The sequence below is a fragment of the Dermacentor albipictus genome, chromosome 9, assembly GCF_038994185.2.
Source record: "Dermacentor albipictus isolate Rhodes 1998 colony chromosome 9, USDA_Dalb.pri_finalv2, whole genome shotgun sequence".
NCBI classification, from domain to species: Eukaryota; Metazoa; Arthropoda; class Arachnida; order Ixodida; family Ixodidae; genus Dermacentor; species Dermacentor albipictus.
Genome location: NC_091829.1, coordinates 4,077,687 through 4,096,316, shown reverse-complemented (window position 1 = coordinate 4,096,316; position 18,630 = coordinate 4,077,687). Strand labels below are relative to the sequence as shown.

General features: G+C 44.5%; 2 protein-coding genes across 5 annotated transcripts in view; one reads left to right on the top strand and one right to left on the bottom strand.

Annotated features, from left to right (window-relative positions):
• Positions 1-8,444, top strand: part of LOC135906118 (proteoglycan 4-like) — a 108,715-nt gene extending 100,271 nt beyond the window's left edge. Inside the window, exon 12 of the transcript XR_010565636.2 lies at positions 8,325-8,444. The gene's annotated coding sequence lies outside the window, so the exon portion shown is untranslated. The remainder of the gene's footprint in view (positions 1-8,324) is intronic.
• LOC135906119 (uncharacterized) lies at positions 1,053-17,939 on the bottom strand. Of its 4 annotated transcripts, XM_070525054.1 has the most exons (5): positions 14,678-17,296; positions 11,122-11,225; positions 10,923-11,007; positions 3,317-3,400; positions 1,053-1,888 (listed from the first exon to the last, which is right to left on the bottom strand). In XM_070525054.1, exons 1-5 carry the CDS (start codon positions 15,666-15,668, stop codon positions 1,776-1,778), a joined length of 1,377 nt encoding a protein of 458 aa, XP_070381155.1. In that variant the 5' UTR covers positions 15,669-17,296; the 3' UTR covers positions 1,053-1,775. The 4 variants fall into 4 exon arrangements, 1 of the variants encoding a protein (XP_070381155.1); XR_010565640.2 differs by lacking the exons at positions 3,317-3,400; positions 14,678-17,296 and having other exon boundaries at positions 11,122-14,419; XR_011508368.1 differs by lacking the exons at positions 1,053-1,888; positions 3,317-3,400; positions 14,678-17,296 and adding an exon at positions 17,528-17,939 and having other exon boundaries at positions 5,559-11,007.
• Positions 17,940-18,630: the final 691 nt, after the last annotated feature.

The window sequence follows — 18,630 nt, the reverse complement described above, 5'->3', positions numbered from 1 at the left end:
TTTTAATTCATCTATTGAAGCTACAGATTACACAAATGACAGATATTGCCTTGAATAATTCTAGAAGCCATGTGTCACTGTGAGCGACGTCATAGTACAATAGTAAAGACAGATGTACCAGGGTGTCTACCGACCGGGAAAACCGGGAATTCTCAGGGATTTTGAGTAGTCTGCAAAAACTCAGGGAAAACTCAGGGAAATTGTACCTCTATCAGGGAAAATTGGTAATTTTGTTGAAAGGGTCGAAAGTCGCGGTAATGCTGGCTCGAGTAATAGACAGGAATCGTAATGAATCGTATTTGACGCCCTGTCGAAGGCTGGAGGAGTTTCCAGTGTACAGTCAACGACCGACTTTCGGGATGCCCGATAATTTGGACAGCTTCGCGGCACCACCGCGTACCCCATAGAGTCAGTTTATCAGAACGTTTGAAATTTCGGACGCGAGTACCTTTTGCCGTCCGATTTTCCAGACTTTTTGCCGTGACCGCAGGTCCGAAACGGCATTAATCAAAGCCATCACCACTGCCGTTTTGATTACTTCGCCGCCTCGAACCGGCACTCTCGCATGCAGATCCACTCGAAGCCGTAGCCACCAATGCGGCAACGCTAGACCTAGCTGCTTCGACTTTCGCTGTTAGCTCATCGCCATTAGGTGCCGTGTTTTTCATTGAAAGAATTCGCTGCTGTCAGCAATGGTACTGACTGCACCTTTGTGGTCCTTGCGATTGGCTTAGAAGCTTGGAAAGCACAATGCGTTGCATAAAGCCAGTTCCTGAAAGTCAGCTTCGCCTCCTTACAGAAATGTTACTTGGTGAAGCATACGAAAATGTATTACAGTGAAGCATAACAAGAGTGGGAAGGGGCTATTGCCACAGGACACAGTATGTATTCCTTAATTACACACGCGTGCATCCGGTATCTTGTTACAGTACAAGCACCGCTATGCCTAATACGTGTACCGACAGGCCTTCAGAGCGTTTTCGAATGTGCCTGTGGCTGTTTGAGCCCCCTAAAGGGCAGTAAATGACATGCATTTATTTTTTCCAGCCGGCTGATTTTTCGGATGTTTTCGCGGCCTCTAAGGTGTTCGAAAAATCGAATTTGGACTGCGCAACTAACCAAGAATTAAGATGCTTCAAATGGTCCGTGGGGTGAACGAGTGGCGGAAAGAGGACAAGAACAGAAAGAACCTACATATTGAGGAATGAACAGGAAAGGAAGCATGCTGCCGCCACTTTGAAGGAGCTTGAGCTAAAGAAAAAAGTGTTGGCTGATGCCGAGATGCGGGTGTCCCTCATCCAAACCGAAATAAACTCTTTAAAGCAGTGAAACACAACACTGAGGCATTATATGCGGGCTGACAGTATGTCAGTACAGTTGAGGTTGACTTACGAGCTGTTGGGAGAGAATCTCAATTGTGACAAAGTTCGGGCCTCATATCACTGAGCTTGCTATCAGTTGATAGAAATCGCTCATATTCGAAAGTATTTGATTCTGTATGCATCTCCTTTTTGCTCGTATTTGAGGATGTCGGATCCGACTCGATTTGCAACTTTTTTCGAAGACATTTTATTTGCTGTGCATTTTACTAATCCCTCCTTTCTATCCTCTTTTTGAATAAAATAAACACTACTCCTTAGTATTCAAACTGAATTAAGTAGTTTTTTTTTTATTTTTTCATATGCTTAGAGAGTGACGGCATTGGGCGACGTGGTTTCAGCCTGTCTTGACGTAAAATATAGCTCTGTGTCACTCAGAGAGTTTTGCAAAGGCACTCAGGAAAAACCTGGAAAACTCAGGGAATTTGGAAATGTCAACTTGGTAGACGCCCTGTGTACGGAGGCGCACTTGCACATATACGTCAAGCATCTGGCTTGGAGTGCAGTGCCTGCGGGGAAAAGGGAAAACGGCATTCTGTTTGAAATTGCATCTTTTTCCGCAGCAGGTAGCGATGTAATACTTAGCAAACACAATCATTAGCACGCATTGTATACATGGCACTTGTCAGCTCAATATGACCAGACTTGGTGAGGGGCCCTTTAAAAGTTGAATGACTAACACTTTTTTTTCCTTCAATCATGTCATAGATAATCCGATCATGTATGATGGTTTTCTGGCTGTTAACTGAACTTCCACTTGCACAGCATGAGTGCCTTTTAATAGGCAAGCACGTATTATGATTCTATTTTATCACCACTGGCTATGCCCTCATATTTTACCACAGATGCACTTTTTGGCTACGTCTCCTGCAGACTTCCTGTGCCAAACCGGAACAGAAACTGTCATTTTTGACATATTGGTGCCAGTATTGCGAAGTTTTTTCTGAGCATGTCGCTAAACTGAGACAAACAAGTCTCTGAACTATCATTAAATTTTTCTCCCAGGTCACTGAAATAGTTGGAACTGTCGAGCGAATTTGATATGATGTAGGAGTTCTTAAAACACTGTAATACAAGCTAATGTGGTATAATTTACCCACGGAAATGTTTCATGTTTGTCTAGTGCCCCTGAAGGTGAGGAATAAAAAGTGAATTTACTAGCATTATGTAGAGGACTTTTAATTTACCAATATACTGAAAGAACTAGGCACAATGACAGCTGAAATCCTGCACTTACGTTCAGATTATAAGATTACAAATCCAGCATGGCCCGAAAAATCATGTCCCCTGATTTTCCAAGCATAAGGTGCACTTGGTCATGCCTACAAATTTTCAAGTTTTCTGCACTAGTGAAAATAGAAATAAATTATATGACAAAATCTTGGTCATGTTAGCACAGCAATGACAGTTATGTGACCTTTTTACACCTCGAATACTACATTGCCGCCCCTTGATACGCATGAATGATCCGTGCACTAGTCATTTAAATCCCCAAAACCCATAAGAAAAGGAGTTGGTGCATTCAGATTTATGCGAGCAGGCCCAGCCGCTCTGATACATACACTTTTCAACAATTGATCTTTCCTATTTTTCAACTGCTGCATTCCAAATCTCCCCGTAAAATTTATTGCAATATGTTTTAGTAATTGAATTCACTGCTACGCTTGCAAACATCCAACAATCAAACGTACCATAAAACGCGCATGTAATATAGACACTCATAATATGAGGCGAGATTTGAGGATAGCGGAGGGAAAAGAAGAAAAAAATAATGTTTCATGCACGTATGATACGAATGAGGCAAGCTCAGTGAAAATATTTATTTACATCGGACTTCAAGCTTCAGTCATGATTGTCCTTGGTTGCACTTGTGCTGTCTTTGGACACTCTTCCTAGGGATAGTCATCTTCTGTGCTGTTCCTGGAGAGCATACTCACCTATGCTTCTGCAGTCCACTTGCACAGCATGGCTGGCTATGCCCGCTTTAGTTGTCCTGGCAGCATCACTCCGGGTTCGCCTAACTGCATTCATTCGGCATAGAGGGATGGATGCTGCCTTGTGTGCTGCCAGTCTTGTATAGCCCATGTACTACCAAGGAGCGCATTTGCTTGCTATGTCAGCACATTATAGCAGCCAAAGCTGCATTGTTTTTCCCTCTTTAGTAGTTACTCATGAAAGGTTTCTTTTTCATTGCCGCCACCCATGAGATTGTTTTAGCCTCTCTGACTTTCCGCTTGACATTCTTTGTTGCTGTGTTGCTCAGCCTGCAGGCCGCATACTTGCTGGTAAGCATCCTAGTTCTTTTTCTCCACTGTGAATAAATGTTTTTCCTGTACAGATAGCTCAACATTCTCCCAGCCAATTAATTTTTTTCCATATTGCTCACTCGTTCTTCATACTCAATTTTACTGTGAGCTTCCCTCACTTCAAAACTAGTCCAGCCTAAACCCCCTTGATAATTTGAAAGTAGCGACACTCTCCTCTTCGCAGTGCTTTCCTCCTCAATTCTCCTTGCCCGCCGGCTGTGCAGGGCACACTTTTTCTCCTGGGCTCCCGTGGGCGGGCCGCAGCATTCTATAGAGGTGTTATTGTGGGCCTGTTGCACGCCCCAGTGGTGTTGAAAATTTTGAGAAATGCTAATAACGGCATCGATAATGCTAAAGGCAACGTTTGAGGAGGTTGGTTTTTTTCTTAAAGCTGTGATGTAATAGGAGCTTTGAGGCAAGTTCTATTCTTCAGGCAATTTTTCTGCCACATCATGAAGTGGATTACTTTGTGTGTCTGGTCTATATTGCTTGTGGCACATCTCTTTGCGCATGGCTTATTAAGCGAAAGCCTTAGATCTGTTTCAAGGTCGTGTTGTGAGCTACAGAAAATATCACTTGACTGAAGGAAGGCCGGAAGCGAACCAAAGCATGTGCAGCCATGTATAAGGGATGATTACTGATTAGCAAAGTAATGATTGATTTGTGATTGGATTAAGATAAATTAAGGTTTATTAAGGAGGATTAAAGTGTATTAAGGCAAATTAATGTTGATTAAAGTCGAAGAAGTGGATTAGAAAGGGTTATGGTGGATTAAGATGAATAAAACAGAATGAAAAAGGATTAAGGGGCATTAAGGAGAATTTTGGTGGATGAAGGTGCATTAAAGTGAATGAAGGATTAGGGTGGATTAAAGCATATGAAGGTGGATTGGGGTGAATTAAGGAGGATTATCGTGGATTAGGGTGGAATGAAGGAGGACTAAGGTGGATGAAGGATTAGTGTGGATTAAGGTTTGTTCATCATCATCATCAGCCTCGTTACGCCCACTGCAGGGCAAAGGCCTCTCCCATACTTTTCCAACTACCCTGGTCACGTACTAATTGTGGCCATGTTGTCCCTGCAAACTTCTTAATCTCATCCGCCCAGCTAACTTTCTGCCGCCCCCTGCTACGCTTCCCTTCCCTTGGAATCCAGTTCGTAACCCTTAATGACCATCCGTTATCTTCCCTCCTCATTACATGTCTTGCCCATGCCCATTTTTTTTCTTGATTTCAACTAAGATGTCATTAACTCGCGTTTGTTCCCTCACCCAATCTGCTCTTTTCTTATCCCTTAGCGTTACGCCAGAGCCCTTCCATTTTTTTTTCTGGTCATGAAATTACCGCCTCAGTTTCATATAGAGCCAGCGCCCGCCGCTAGAGGCGCAACCATGCATGTGAGGGCATGCGAACGCTGCTACCGCTGTGGTTGTGTGTGGGGCAGCCTCGGTATTCTAGCTTTCTCGACTTCCTCAACGGTCGCTTTAGTTTCACGTAACTATTTTTAACATTGAGTATGCTTAAATTACTGCCGGAGCACGTCTTCTGCCATGATATGAGCGCCCGAGACGAAAAAAACCGCTCATAACATGGAGCTTGAGGCGGTCTCAGACCAAAAAAAGAATTTTAAAATCTGGGATTTTAAGAGCCCGAACCACGACACAATTATGAGGCACGCCGTAGTGGGGGACTCAGGATTCATTTTGACCACCTGGGATCCTTTAAAATGGAACTAAATTTGAATAAACGTAAATAAAGGTCTGAATGAGATTTAGGTAGGATTAATGCAAGACAAACTTCGCTATTATATGTCTTTAAATGCACCTAAATGTCTGCAAAGCGATGAGATTTACATAGGATTAATGCAAGATAAACAACATACAAGCACGATCATTTATTTATCATGTAAAATAAGCGGAGCGAAATACAAACAGCACAGAGGCCTCCGGTCACGAATGGTCCACTATTCACAATGCAAGAAGTTTGTTAAAAGCATGACACTGATATAATAAGCATAAAGAAATAACATCAAACGTGAGAGATATGCATTGGGGGGCAGGAAACAAATACCAGGAAACGAATGGCAATAAATACAGAATACATAATCGTTTGTTTCTATAAACAAGAAAGTGTAAAGCATAAGCATTTCATAACACATGGTAAAACAACTCTCAAACGAACAGAAGCAGCCACATCACAAATACAGCAATTTTTTTTAAATGGCTTGTTAGAGGTACCACCATTCTACTTCAGCTGTTACTTGCAACACGTGTTCGGCATTGTTGTCCCACCCCGCCACTTCAACTAAACAACCCAGCACTCGAAGAATAGCGCAGCACATGCACAGAACGCACCCGATCACTCAGTTCGCCTCGCACTGTGCACGCGTCTCAATACGCGAACAATGCCTTTTGTGGCACAATGGCGCCGCGTTGCGGCACCTTTGGGCAGCATATGAACCTCTCCCATAGCGTGACGGCGGAGTTTCGTGACCAGAAAAACATGGAAGGACTCTGGTTACGCCTATCATTCTTCTTTCCATAGCTTGTTGCGTCGTGCTCAATTTAAGTAGAACCCTTTTCGTAAGCCTCCAGGGTTCTGCCCCGTACGTGAGTACTGGTAAGACACAGCTGTTATAGACTTTTCCTTTCAGGGATAATGGCAACCTGCTGTTCATGATCTGAGAATGCCTGCCAAATGCACCCCATCCCATTCTTATTTTTCTGATTATTTCAGTCTCATGATCCGGATCCGCAGTCACTACCTGTCCTAAGTAGATGTATTCCCTTAACACTTCCAGTGCCTCACTACCTATCGTAAACTGCTGTTCTCTTCCGAGGCTGTTAAACATTCCTTTAGTTTCCTGCAGATTAATTTTTAGACCCACCCTTCTGCTTTGCCTCTCCAGGTCAGTGAGCATGCATTGCAGTTGGTCCCCTGAGTTACTAAGCAAGGCAATATCATCAGCGAATCGCAAGTTACTAAGGTATTCTCCACTAACTCTTATTCCCAATTCTTCCCAATCCAGGTCTCTGAATGCCTCCCGTAAACACGCTGTGAATAGCATTGGAAAGACCGTATCTCCCTACCCGACGCCTTTCTTTATTGGGATTTTGTTGCTTTCTTTATGGAGGACTACGGCTGCTGTGGAGCCGCTATAGATATCTCTCAGTATGTTTACATATGCCTCGTCTACACCCCGATTCCGTAATGCCTCTATGACTGCTGAGGTTTCGACTGAATCAAACGCTTTCTCCTCGTAATCAATGAAAGCTATATATAAGGGTTGGTTATATTCCGCACATTTCTCTATCACCTGATTGATAGTGTGAATGTGGTCTATTGTTCAGTAACCTTTACGGAATCTTGCCTGGTCCTTTGGTTGACAGAAGTCTAAGGTGTTTCTGATTCTATTTGCGATTACCTTAGTAAATAGCTTGTAGGCAACTGACAGTAAGCTGATCGGTCTATAATTTTTCAAGTCTTTGGCGTCCCCTTTCTTATGGATTAGGATTATGTTAGCATTCTGCCTAGATTCCGGTACGCTCGAAGTCATGAGGCATTGTGTATACAGGGTGGCCAGTTTTTCTAGAACGATCTGCCCACCATCCTTCAACAAATCTGCTGTTACCTGATCTTCCCCAGCTGCCTTCCTCCTTTGCATAGCTCCTTAGGCTTTCTTTACTTCTTGCAGCGTTACTTGTGGGATTTCAGATTTCTCTAGACTATTCTCTCTTCCATTATCGTCGTGGGTGCCACTGGTACTGTATAAATCTCAATAGAACTCCTCAGCCACTTGAACGATCTCATCCATATTAGTGATGATATTGCCGGCTTTGTCTCAACGAATACATCTGATTGTTGGCAATTCCTAGTTTCGTCTTCACTGCTTTTAGGCTTCGTCCGTTCCTGAGAGCATGTTCAATTCTATTCATATTATACTTCCTTATGTCAGCTGTCTTACACCTGTTGATTAACTTGGAAAGTTCTGCCAGTTCTATTCTAGCTGTAGGGTTAGAGGCTTTCATACATTGGCGTTTCTTGATCAGATCTTTAATCTCCTGCGACAGCTTACTGGTATCCTGTTTAACGGAGTTACCACCGACTTCTATTGCACACTCCTTAATGATGCCCACAAGATTGTCGTTCATTGCTTCAACATTAAGCTTCTCTTCTTGAGTTAAAGCCGAATACCTGTTCTGTAGCTTGATCCGGAATTCCTCTATTTTCACTCTTACCGCTAACTCGTTGATTGGCTTCTTATGTACCAGTTTCTTCCGTTCCTTCCTCAGGTCTAGGCTAATTCTAGTTCTTACCATCCTATGGTCACTGCAGCGCACCTCGCTGAGCACGTCCACATATTGTATGATGCCAGGATTAGTGCAGAGTATGAAGTCTATTTCATTTCTTGTCTCCGTTTCAGCTCCTCCACGTCCACTTTCGGCTATCCCGCTTGCGGAAGAAAATATTCATTATCCGCATATTATTCTGTTCTGCAAATTCTACTAATAACTCTCCCTTGCTATTCCTACAGCCTATGCCATACTCTCCCACTGACTTGTCTCCAGCCTGCTTCTTGCCTACCCTGGCGTTGAAGTTGCCCATCAGTATATATTTTGTTTTGACTTTACCTATTGCAGATTCCACGTCTTCATAGAAGCTCTCAACTTCCTGGTCATCATGACTGGATGTATGTAGGGGCGTAGACCTGCACAACCTTCAATTTGTACCTCTTATTAAGTTTCACAACAAGACCTGCCACCCTCTCGTTAATGCTTTAGAATTCCTGTATGTTACCAGCTATATCCTTATTAATCAGGAATCCGACTCCCAGTTCTCGTTTGTCCGCTAAGCCCCAGTAGCACAGGATGTGCCCGCTTTTCAGCACTGTATATGCTTCTTTCGTCCTCCTAACTTTACTGAGCCCTATTATATCCCATTTACTGCCCTCTAATTTCTCCAATAGCACTGCTAGACTCGCCTCACTAGATAATGTTCTAGCGTTAAACGTTGCCAGGTTCATATTCCAATGGCGGCCTGTCCGCTTCGAATAGTATTTAGCTCCTGCTTGCACGGAGCTAAATACTTCTCGTTTGTCGATGGAGACAGTGGAGACAAAAACACTGGTAAGCAGGCCGGAAGAATAAAAAAAATGCAGCATTACAGGATGCTTTGCTACGAGCTATAAGAAAGATGCGTCAGCTCGCAAACAACGCTGTACTTTGTCGGAACAAAGTTCTTTCGGCCAATGTCATGCAGCCACTGCTTCCTGCGCACGCCGTCACACTTTCCTTGTTGTATCATAAAAATGGCATAACCATCTTCAGGCTTCTTCCTGCAGTTATATGCGCAACAGCTCGGCATATCGCTAGCACATAGAGCAGGAAACACAGCGTACAACGTTCGCTACGCTGAACTAAAGCGCCGAGCCAGCCGTGCTCAGGAGGGAAATGGCGCGAACGAAAAAGAAAAACACAAGCACAATTGGAAGAGGACCTTAGTGTTGAAGCAATGAACGACAATCTTGTGGGCATGGAGACAGTGCTTACAAGGACACTAAATGAACATATAAGTATGCCCAATTCATGCTCACGGATTTTTGTAAAATGCAATTTACGGTTTCATGTTGAACAAACATCTCGGTTTGCGTATTCAAACAATGCAAAAAGGTTACAAGGAGATGAACACGTCAGTTGAGTAACAGAGGTGAGCAAGGGAAGCCTAAGCCTGTAGCCAACATTTCAAAAATCAAACATATTTGTAAGGGCGGTGACGAAGATAAGTTCCCACGCTGAGGCTTCCCTTGCTCGTCCACTGTTGATTGGCTGAATGTTAAGCCAAACTTCGAGTATACTTCAAAAACTTTTTGTGAACACACTGTCCTCAGGTATGTCATCCGCTGTTTGAAGAGAAAGAAAATTTGATTTTATTGGTTCGTCATGTCTGAGAAGTGTGGAGTAGGCCAGTTGTGTGAAGTTGCCTGTTCTAGCCATTTCTTATGGTGCAGGGCTAGCCTAGTTACTGATTTTTGCAAATGAAAAATGCAATATCCAGTTCTAATTCTAACCCTATCACTTACCGTCTTAACAAGGCTCCCTTAGATTTCATCATGTCCTATAAATATATTGGTGTACACATTACAAATAAATTAAATTGGACCAATATAGAGTGTCATTAACAATGCAATTCACCTGCTCGGGTACTTACAGCGCAACTTTTCCAAAGCGCTGTCTACTTTAAAACTACACCTTTACAAGACAATAAAACGCTCAAAACTTGAATATGCATCTGCAGTATGATATCCCAGTTGTGTTAGTCTTACTACTTCACTTGAACTAGTACAAAATAACTCTGCTCGTATCATTCTTTCTAATTATAACTGTACCGCGAGTATAACCTTAATGAAGCTAACCAGCACTTATTCCCCTAGCTATTCGCCATGTTTTGCTATTTCATAAAATTTTCCGTCATACCACACTTCACGACGACTTCATACCATGGCCTCAAGTACATTTCAAACTGCATCGATCATCGCAGTAACGCAGGGATTGATTCTTGCTACATGAAGTCTTTCTTTCAATCTTTAATCCCCTGTACATCTCAGGAATGGAACCACCTTCTCTCAAGTATCGTAGCCATCACTGATAACAAACTTTTTTCGCAATACATTAGCTAACATTGTATAATCAGGATAATCGTTGTATTACCAAAACTCACTACTCTTGTTTGTTTTACTCTCCTGCTTTGTAACCACTCCCCTCTTCAATGGCATATGGCCCTGAGCATACTTTAAATAAAAAAAAACAATAAAGTGAGGAGTGACTGCCAGAGTTTTTCAGTGAACATGAAGCATCATTTCCTCAATATTGCACTTAGCGGTTTTGAAGACTTTAAAATTCTTTGCAGTTTCATGTAACAAATTAACATTATGAGGGAGCATGTGATACATGGTAGTAATGCCTGTCAATCTGATTTGCAAATAGCATATGACAAAGTTTGTGCACTACCAAGTAGCAGCTTGCTACACGACGAGAAAAGAAACAAGTTGGCACCAAACTTGTTACTTCTTCGATTGTCATAAAATGCCCTTAAAATCAAGCAAGCTTGTATGTCAAATTTTAGCATTCCCGCTTGGTACGATACAAAACTGTAGACTGTTGCTTTCCTGATAGGGCTCACAGCCCTCTATCTGGTAAACTTGCAAACGTTTCATGGTGAGGCACCTAGTTCAAGAGGACCTGTTGTTATTATGGTGTCCGTTGAGCTTCTTATGGCTTGGCGTGGGCAGCTTGCAAACCAATAATCTCTCTTTTGTCCGTCTTCCTGAAAAGAGAAATGATGAAGCCATGACAAACATGCACACAATGAATGGTGAAACAAAAGTTTGTCCAATAAATGAACAAATCACAGTTCTAGTTGAAGTGTTCAGAAACATACCTTGCGAGGATTCTGCCTCTGTGGTGACACATTCACTGGTGACTTGTATGTCCAGAGACAATAGAGTCCAAAGTGGTGATCAAAAATGAGCACCATCCTGGAGGCTGGAGGCAAAAGAATAAAGACTCAGTTACTATGGTGGAAGCGTGGGTGAGTTTGTGATTCATGTATGACCCAGAACAGTGCACAAAACGCTCCATGACAGAAAACACTCAAAACAGCGTTGTGTGTGTTTTCTGTGATGGAGCGTCATGCGGGCTGTGTTTTGTGAAGCCTGAATTGAATTTTTTGCCAGCTACTAGGTAATAAACACTCGTAATTTTATTATGCATCAAATGATATTAATCCAACAGTATCACCGGAAGTACACTTGCACTAATTTGCTGCGAATTTATCGTAGTGTATCTTTCATGTGGACAGCCAAAGCTATTTATTTTTTATACTGTACTCCGTGTTAGGAATTTTAGCAACGTCTCGAAATAACAAGAGCCTTGCTTGACTTGCCTTTGAAGAGCAATAACTTTATTATGATTTTCCACTTTGAAAAAAAAAAAGATGACTTAAGCAATCTGTTTTACCCCCTTGCACCCGAAGAAATGGAAAGTTGAAAATGCGAAGCAGTGTCTTTTGACTCGCCGGTGCACACACCCAGAAGCTGCACGGTTAATCCGCTTTCTTGGGTAGTTTCCCGACAGACTGTGCTCAGTTCCAGCGACGAGTGTTCACGTTAGCTAGCACATTTTCTTCAAGCAAACCGTTATTATGCGGCTAGGCGCGGCAGACCGCTGACGACAGAAGCCGTGTATGTACCCATAGCGCCAGTGAAACGCCGCAGCTGATAAAATTTACCGTGTTTAAACACGATCGTCTGGTAGCGGCTATCGAATGTCGGATGCACAAATTGGCTGAGATATTATTGTTGGCTAATTAAGACGAACCTGCGTGATGCTGCACAAATACGGCACGAACTGCAATCGATACCAGTGGGCTGCTGCTTATCACACGTCTATGAGGTCTCAAACCTTTATTCAAATAATAAAGCAAAGGCTTTAATAACGGAAGTTTAATAAAAACAGTTGTCTGTTTATCTTGCAGAAAGTTACACGTTAACTATGTTTGACGGTTATTATGTGTGCATTTATAGATCAAATGGATGGATGGATGGATGTTATGAGCGTCCCCTTTGGAACGGGGCAGTGGCTTGCGCCACCAAGCTCTTGCTACTATGCTGCCTAATATCCTACCTAGGTTAACCCATGAGAAAAAAAAACACACTATGAACTAGCACGTCCAAATTTTCTGATACCCTATTGCGAACTGTGCTTTTGTACGTCTCCGTCCTTTGTCGTTTCCCTACTTTTCTTCCACCAATCCTCCAATCGCCTCTTACTGATGTCTATTGCGGACCTGTTTGCTTTACCACTGCTCCCGCTGAACCCAAGGGCTTCAAGGAGGCCAGTGGTGCCTAAATCGACCGCTGGATAGATGTCTTCACATTCTAATAAAATATGCTCAGTCGTTTCCCTAGCTTTACCGCAGCAAGCACATGCTTCTTCTTCCTTCTTATATCTCGCTTTATACGTGCGTGTTCTAAGGCATCCCGATCTCGCTTCGAAAAGTAATGAGCTTCCCTTTGAGTTATCATAAATGGTTTCTTTCCTAATTTCGTTTTTTCCCCTTAAGTAGTTACTCATGGCAGGTTTCTTTTCCATTGCCGCCACCCATGAGATTAATTCAGCCTCTCTGACTTTCCGCTTGACCTTCTTTGTTGCTGTGTTGCCCACCCCACAGGCCGCATACTTGCTGGTAAGCTTCCTAGTTCTTTTCCTCCACTGTGAATCAATGTTTTGCCTGTACAGATACCTGAACACTCTCCCAGCCCATTTACTTTCCTCCATATTCCTCAGCCGTTCTTCATACTCAATTTTACTGCAAGCTTCCCTCACTTCAAAACTAGTCCAGCCCATATCCCCTTGCACAGCTTCATTTGTAGTCTTCCCGTGAGCGCCCAATGCGAGGCGACCCACTGACCTTTGGTTCCCGTCGAGTCCTGATTGTACCCCTGATTTAAAGCAAACAACCGCATTTGCAAAAGTAAGTCCTGGAACCATTACCCCTTTCCACATACCTCGGAGGACCTCGTACCTATTGTATCCCCATAGCGCTCTGTGCTTCATTATGGCTGCATTTCTCTTCCCCTTGACTGTTATGGTTTTTTCCTGTGTTTCCATATATCCGTTGCCTTCGTTTATCCATATACCAAGGTATTTATATTCTGTTACCCGAGGTATTTCTTGGCCCTGTATCTCCACTCTCTGTTCACTGTTTTCATTGAATACAATAACACCTGATTTTCTAACACTAAATTTCAAACCTAAATTGTTGCCTTCCTGTCCACAGATATTAGCCAGACGTTGCAAATCACTTTGCTTGTTTGCGAGCAACACAATGTCGTCCGCATAAAATAAACCTGGGAGTTGCTGCTCTATTACTGTACCTGCCTGTTTGTATGAGAGATTAAACCCGATATTACTTCCTTCTAGCGCCCTCTCCATCCTCACCATGTACATCATAAACAGCAGCGGGGATAAAGGGCACCCCTGCCTCAGTCCCTTGTTGATATGAACTTTCTCCGCGCTCCTCATCCCTTCCCATTCAACGCAAACAGTATTTTCTAGGTAAATCTCTCTCAAAAGCTGTATACAATCGTTACCTAAGCCTTCCCCTTCCTGAATATCCCACAAAATGCTGCGGTCTACGTTGTCGTATGCTCCTGTAATGTCCAAAAAGGCCACATACAACGGTCTGCTTTCTGCTTTTGATATTTCAATACACTGAGTAAGAACAAACAAGTTATCATCCAAACGCCTACCTATTCTAAAGCCATTCTGAAGCTCTCCCAAAATGTCATTATTTTCTGCCCATGCTTGAAGCTTTAATTTGATTGCCTGCATTGCTAGCCTGTATATTACCGATGTAATGGTCAACGGTCTATACGAGTGAATTCTGTCTTTCTCCCCCTTACCTTTATAAATTAAATTCATTCTACTTTGTCGCCAACTGTCTGGTATTCGTCTATCTTTTAAAGTTTTTTCAACTGCTTTCACGAGAGCTTCCTTACTTTTTGGTCCCAGTTCATTTATCAGCCTAACGGGAACCTCGTCTAGCCCTGTGGCTGTGCGCTTAGGAATTTTCTCTTCCGCTTTCTTCCAGTTTAAATTTGTAAGCACTAGCTCCTTTCCCCCTTGGGTCTCTTTCATGCTCTTTTTTTCTTCAAATACAACCTCGTCCTTGCCTTGGAAAGATTCGGCTGTTACTTTTTGGATGTAATTTATTGCTGCTTCTCCTTCCAGTCTGTTTTCATCTTCGTCTAGGATATGTTGTTGTATTGTTGTTGATTTCCTGCCTAATAATTTTATGTGATTCCAAAATATTCTAGGTGCGGCCTTCTTTTTCTCACGTATTTCTGACAACCAACTTTCACTTTCACCTTTTAATTTTGCTTGCACCAGTATTTGAACCATAGACTTTTTCTCCCGGTATATTTCCCATTTACCGGTTACTTCATCCTGTGGCAACTGCGCCTTCTTTGCCTGCCTGTGCTCTCGAGATGCTTTCTGTCTTTCGGCGATCGCTTCTCGTATCTCCTTGTTCCACCAGCTTTTCGGTTTCTTTTTTCCTTTCCAATGAACGTGTTGTTTCTCTTTCCGTATTTCTGTCGTTACTACACTTAGAAGCTCACCATATTCCCACCCCTTACTTGGCGACTTGCCAATTTCTTCCTCCACTCTAGTGACTATATTTGCTATTTGTTCAGCGTTCAAATTTGGGCTGGCCATTTTGCTGTCGTCGCTCTCTTTCCCAACTACATATCCCATTTTCAAAATGATGCGTTTATGGTCACTCCCTATGCTGCTAAACCCTTCCTCATCGATGACCATTTCTCTCAACTTATCCTGAATTCCTTCTGTCATCAGACAGTAATCAATGGTCGATTGCCGGTTTCCCACTTCCCACGTGATCTGTCCTTCACACTTAGGCCCTGTATTCACGATCACGAGGTTATGTTGCTCGCAAAGGTCTAGCATTAACTTCCCGTTATTGTCGGTATAGCCATCTAAATCCTGTATGTGGGCATTCATGTCACCTAATGGGACTATCTCAGCACCATTCTCGAAACCCCTAATATCAGCGCTTATGCATTCCACTAACTCTTTATTCTTCTCTGTGCAATTTATTCCGGTCCACAAATACGTAACTCCAAGCCAAGTTTCTTTCCCACTCATTGTACCTGATAACCAAAGATGCTCTTGACATTGTGAATTTACTCTTTTCCGTTTGGCTCCCTGATGGATGAGCATTCCGACTCCCCCTCCCTTTCTTTCCGACTTAGTTCTGTTGCACCCTTCCCATACATAATTCTCAATAACTGGCGGCTCTTCTGAGTCTCTAAGGTGCGTTTCTGTAACCGCATACACCCCTATTTGTTCTCTATGTAACTGCTCCTCAATCTCTGCCCACTTTTCCTTTCTTCTGCCGCCCTGCATGTTTATGTAGCCTATTGCATGGCGAGCTCTTGTTCTTGCTTTCCTCCTTTTTCTCTTATCGACGGCGATGCTCTTCTGCTGTTCCCCTAGGGGACCTTCTTTATTACTACCTACTCTGACCTCCCGAGCGCCCGCGGGCCCCCTAAAAAAGCAACAGCGCGACCCCCAAGTCGCCAGCCCACTTCTCGTGCTAGCCTGTAATTGAAGTGGATCCCATCTCGTTTAAAACCACCACAACTTCTCACTTCCCTGTTTACTTCGACAACCTCGAAGCCTTTCTCTCGGCTCATTTTCCATATTGCCTCATTGGCAGCCATTACGTGACTGTCACGCACAGGCACCTCCGGCACCGTGCACACCACGATCTGCACCTGAGGGGATAGCTCGCGCAAGTCGTCCACCCCCTTCGCCAAGCGCTGGGCTAGTCCTGGCCCTTTCCTGTTCAGGACGTCATTTAGCCCACCTGCTACTACGACAAGGTTGCGCACGTGGGCATTTTCCGTGAGCTTTTCTTTTGCTCGCTCCATGACAGAACCCAGTGTCTGCCCTGGAAATGTCCCTACCGCCACTCTTTTGTCGCCTTTCACCCTCTCCACAATTGCTTTTGAGCACCCAGCCATGTTTGAGTCGCCAGCGATAATCACCCTTTCACTCTCTCCTACCTCTCCCTGCTTCCCGGCTTCCTGTGGCTGCAGCGTCGCCTCCCGCGGGGCGTGTTGCGCTGCTTCGCTATAACTACGCCGATTCACCGGCGGCGAGCTGACTACCGCTTGCCCTGCCACCCTGCCCCCGACTTCGCATGTAGGGTCTACCCTACTTTGTGCTTTTGCCTCCGGCTTGGTGTCCCGACCCAACATTCTCCGCTGCGCGCGTCTCAAGCGCATCGAGACGCCTATGCAATTCTGCTCTCCTTTCCTTCTCTTCTCCAAGCTCGGCCACGGTTCTTACTAATTGCGCGGCCTGCACCGCTTCCACCTTGACCAACTCGGCGACTTTCGCCTGCAAAGCTAACCGCCTCTCCCGCTCCTCCTTCAGGTCTGCTTTCAGCTCCTCGAACTTGGCTGTACAATTTCCTTCCAGTTTTTGGACTGCTTCCCTGACCTTTTCGCACAGCCTGCACGTAAAGCTAGACTCTTCCGCGTCTGCTAAGCTCTGGAAACTGGTCTCGTCGAGGGAGCACCAGCGCAGGCACTCGTCGCACTGCACTTGCTCCGCATCCCCCGCGGCCTTCCCTTTGTTTGGTTTCATCGCTAGGCCTACTTCCTCAGGCTCAACGAGCACGTCCGCCAAATCACTTCGAAGAGCTAGCTGAGATAGTTACATAGGCCTATCAAACAGGTCCCGCCTAGCACCCAGGCCCAACGAGGGAAACCGCCAGACCCAGACAAAGCCGGCACGTTTACCACGCTTACCACGAATTCAAAATTTGCGCCCCCGCTCCATGCAAAACAAAACTCTTCAAAAACATCAGCCAACAAGAAGAAAAAAAAATGGCTGTGGCTTAGCTAAGGTTAAGCCCAGGATGCGAAGCATACTAGCCTTTATTTTAGTTGTTGAACCACTGTTTAGCCTGGTGAACTGCTGTTCCTTGGCTATATTTGGTTCGGCTAGACGAAGAAACAACTCATGCGTTACCCTGCTTCGCCTTCAAGAGTGGAACGCGACAGCGTTCCCGTCGACCCGCCAGCGACTACGCGCCCCGCATTGGACGCGGTGAGCGTCGAGCAACGCAGCGTTCGGCGCGGCAACGAAATGTGCGCCTGAGCAAGCGTCGCACGCCTGAGCCTTAGAAACAGCTCGTTTCTAAGGCAACACCGCATTCACTAGAGGCGCTTTTGTACCGCTTTGAAGCATCGTACTCGTGGCTCAGTGGTAGCGTCTCCGTCCCACACTCCGGAGACCCTGGTTCGATTCCCACCCAGCCCGTCTTGCAAGAGTTGAGCCAAAGCCACTTCTCCTCTGTCGTGACGTCACGGTGTCACGTGATTTCATGGTCACCGCCGCGCCTGAGGAGCTGGGTTGAGCCCAAGCAATTTTTATGTATCCTCCTTGGTTGAGCCCTCGTAATATGCTTCGCATAAAAGACCACCTAGCCACGAATGAAGTCGCTGAAGCCTCGACACAGGAGCGTCCGCACGCCCAATTACTATTTAAATACAAAAAAACAGCTAATAAAAACAGAAGCAAGCTCAAAGCATGCACAAAAACTTATGATTTCGTCGTCGCCACGGAGCCCCGAAACGCACGTCCATCCGCCACAAAATCCAAGACAGCCCCCAAGACGGATGGATGGATGGATGTTATGAGCGTCCCCTTTGGAACGGGGCGGTGGCTTGCGCCACCAAGCTCTTGCTACTATGCTGCCTAATATCCTACCTAGGTTAACCAATGAGAAAAGAAAAACACTATGAACTACCACGTCCAAATTTTCTGATACCCTATTGCGAACTGTGCTTTTGTACGTCTCCGTCCTTTGTCGTTTCCCTACTTTTCTTCCACCAATCCTCCAATCGCCTCTTACTGATGTCTATTGCGGACCTGTTTGCTTTACCACTGCTCCTGCTGAACCCAAGGGCTTCAAGGAGGCCAGTGGTGCCTAAATCGACCGCTGGATAGATGTCTTCACATTCTAATAAAATATGCTCCGTCGTTTCCCTAGCTTTACCGCAGCAAGCACATGCTTCTTCTTCCTTCTTATATCTCGCTTTATACGTGCGTGTTCTAAGGCATCCCGATCTCGCTTCGAAAAGTAATGAGCTTCCCTTTGAGTTATCATCAATGGTTTCTTTCCTAATTTCGTTTTTTCCCCTTAAGTAGTTACTCATGGCAGGTTTCTTTTCCATTGCCGCCACCCATGAGATTAATTCAGCCTCTCTGACTTTCCGCTTGACCTTCTTTGTTGCTGTGTTGCCCACCCCACAGGCCGCATACTTGCTGGTAAGCTTCCTAGTTCTTTTCCTCC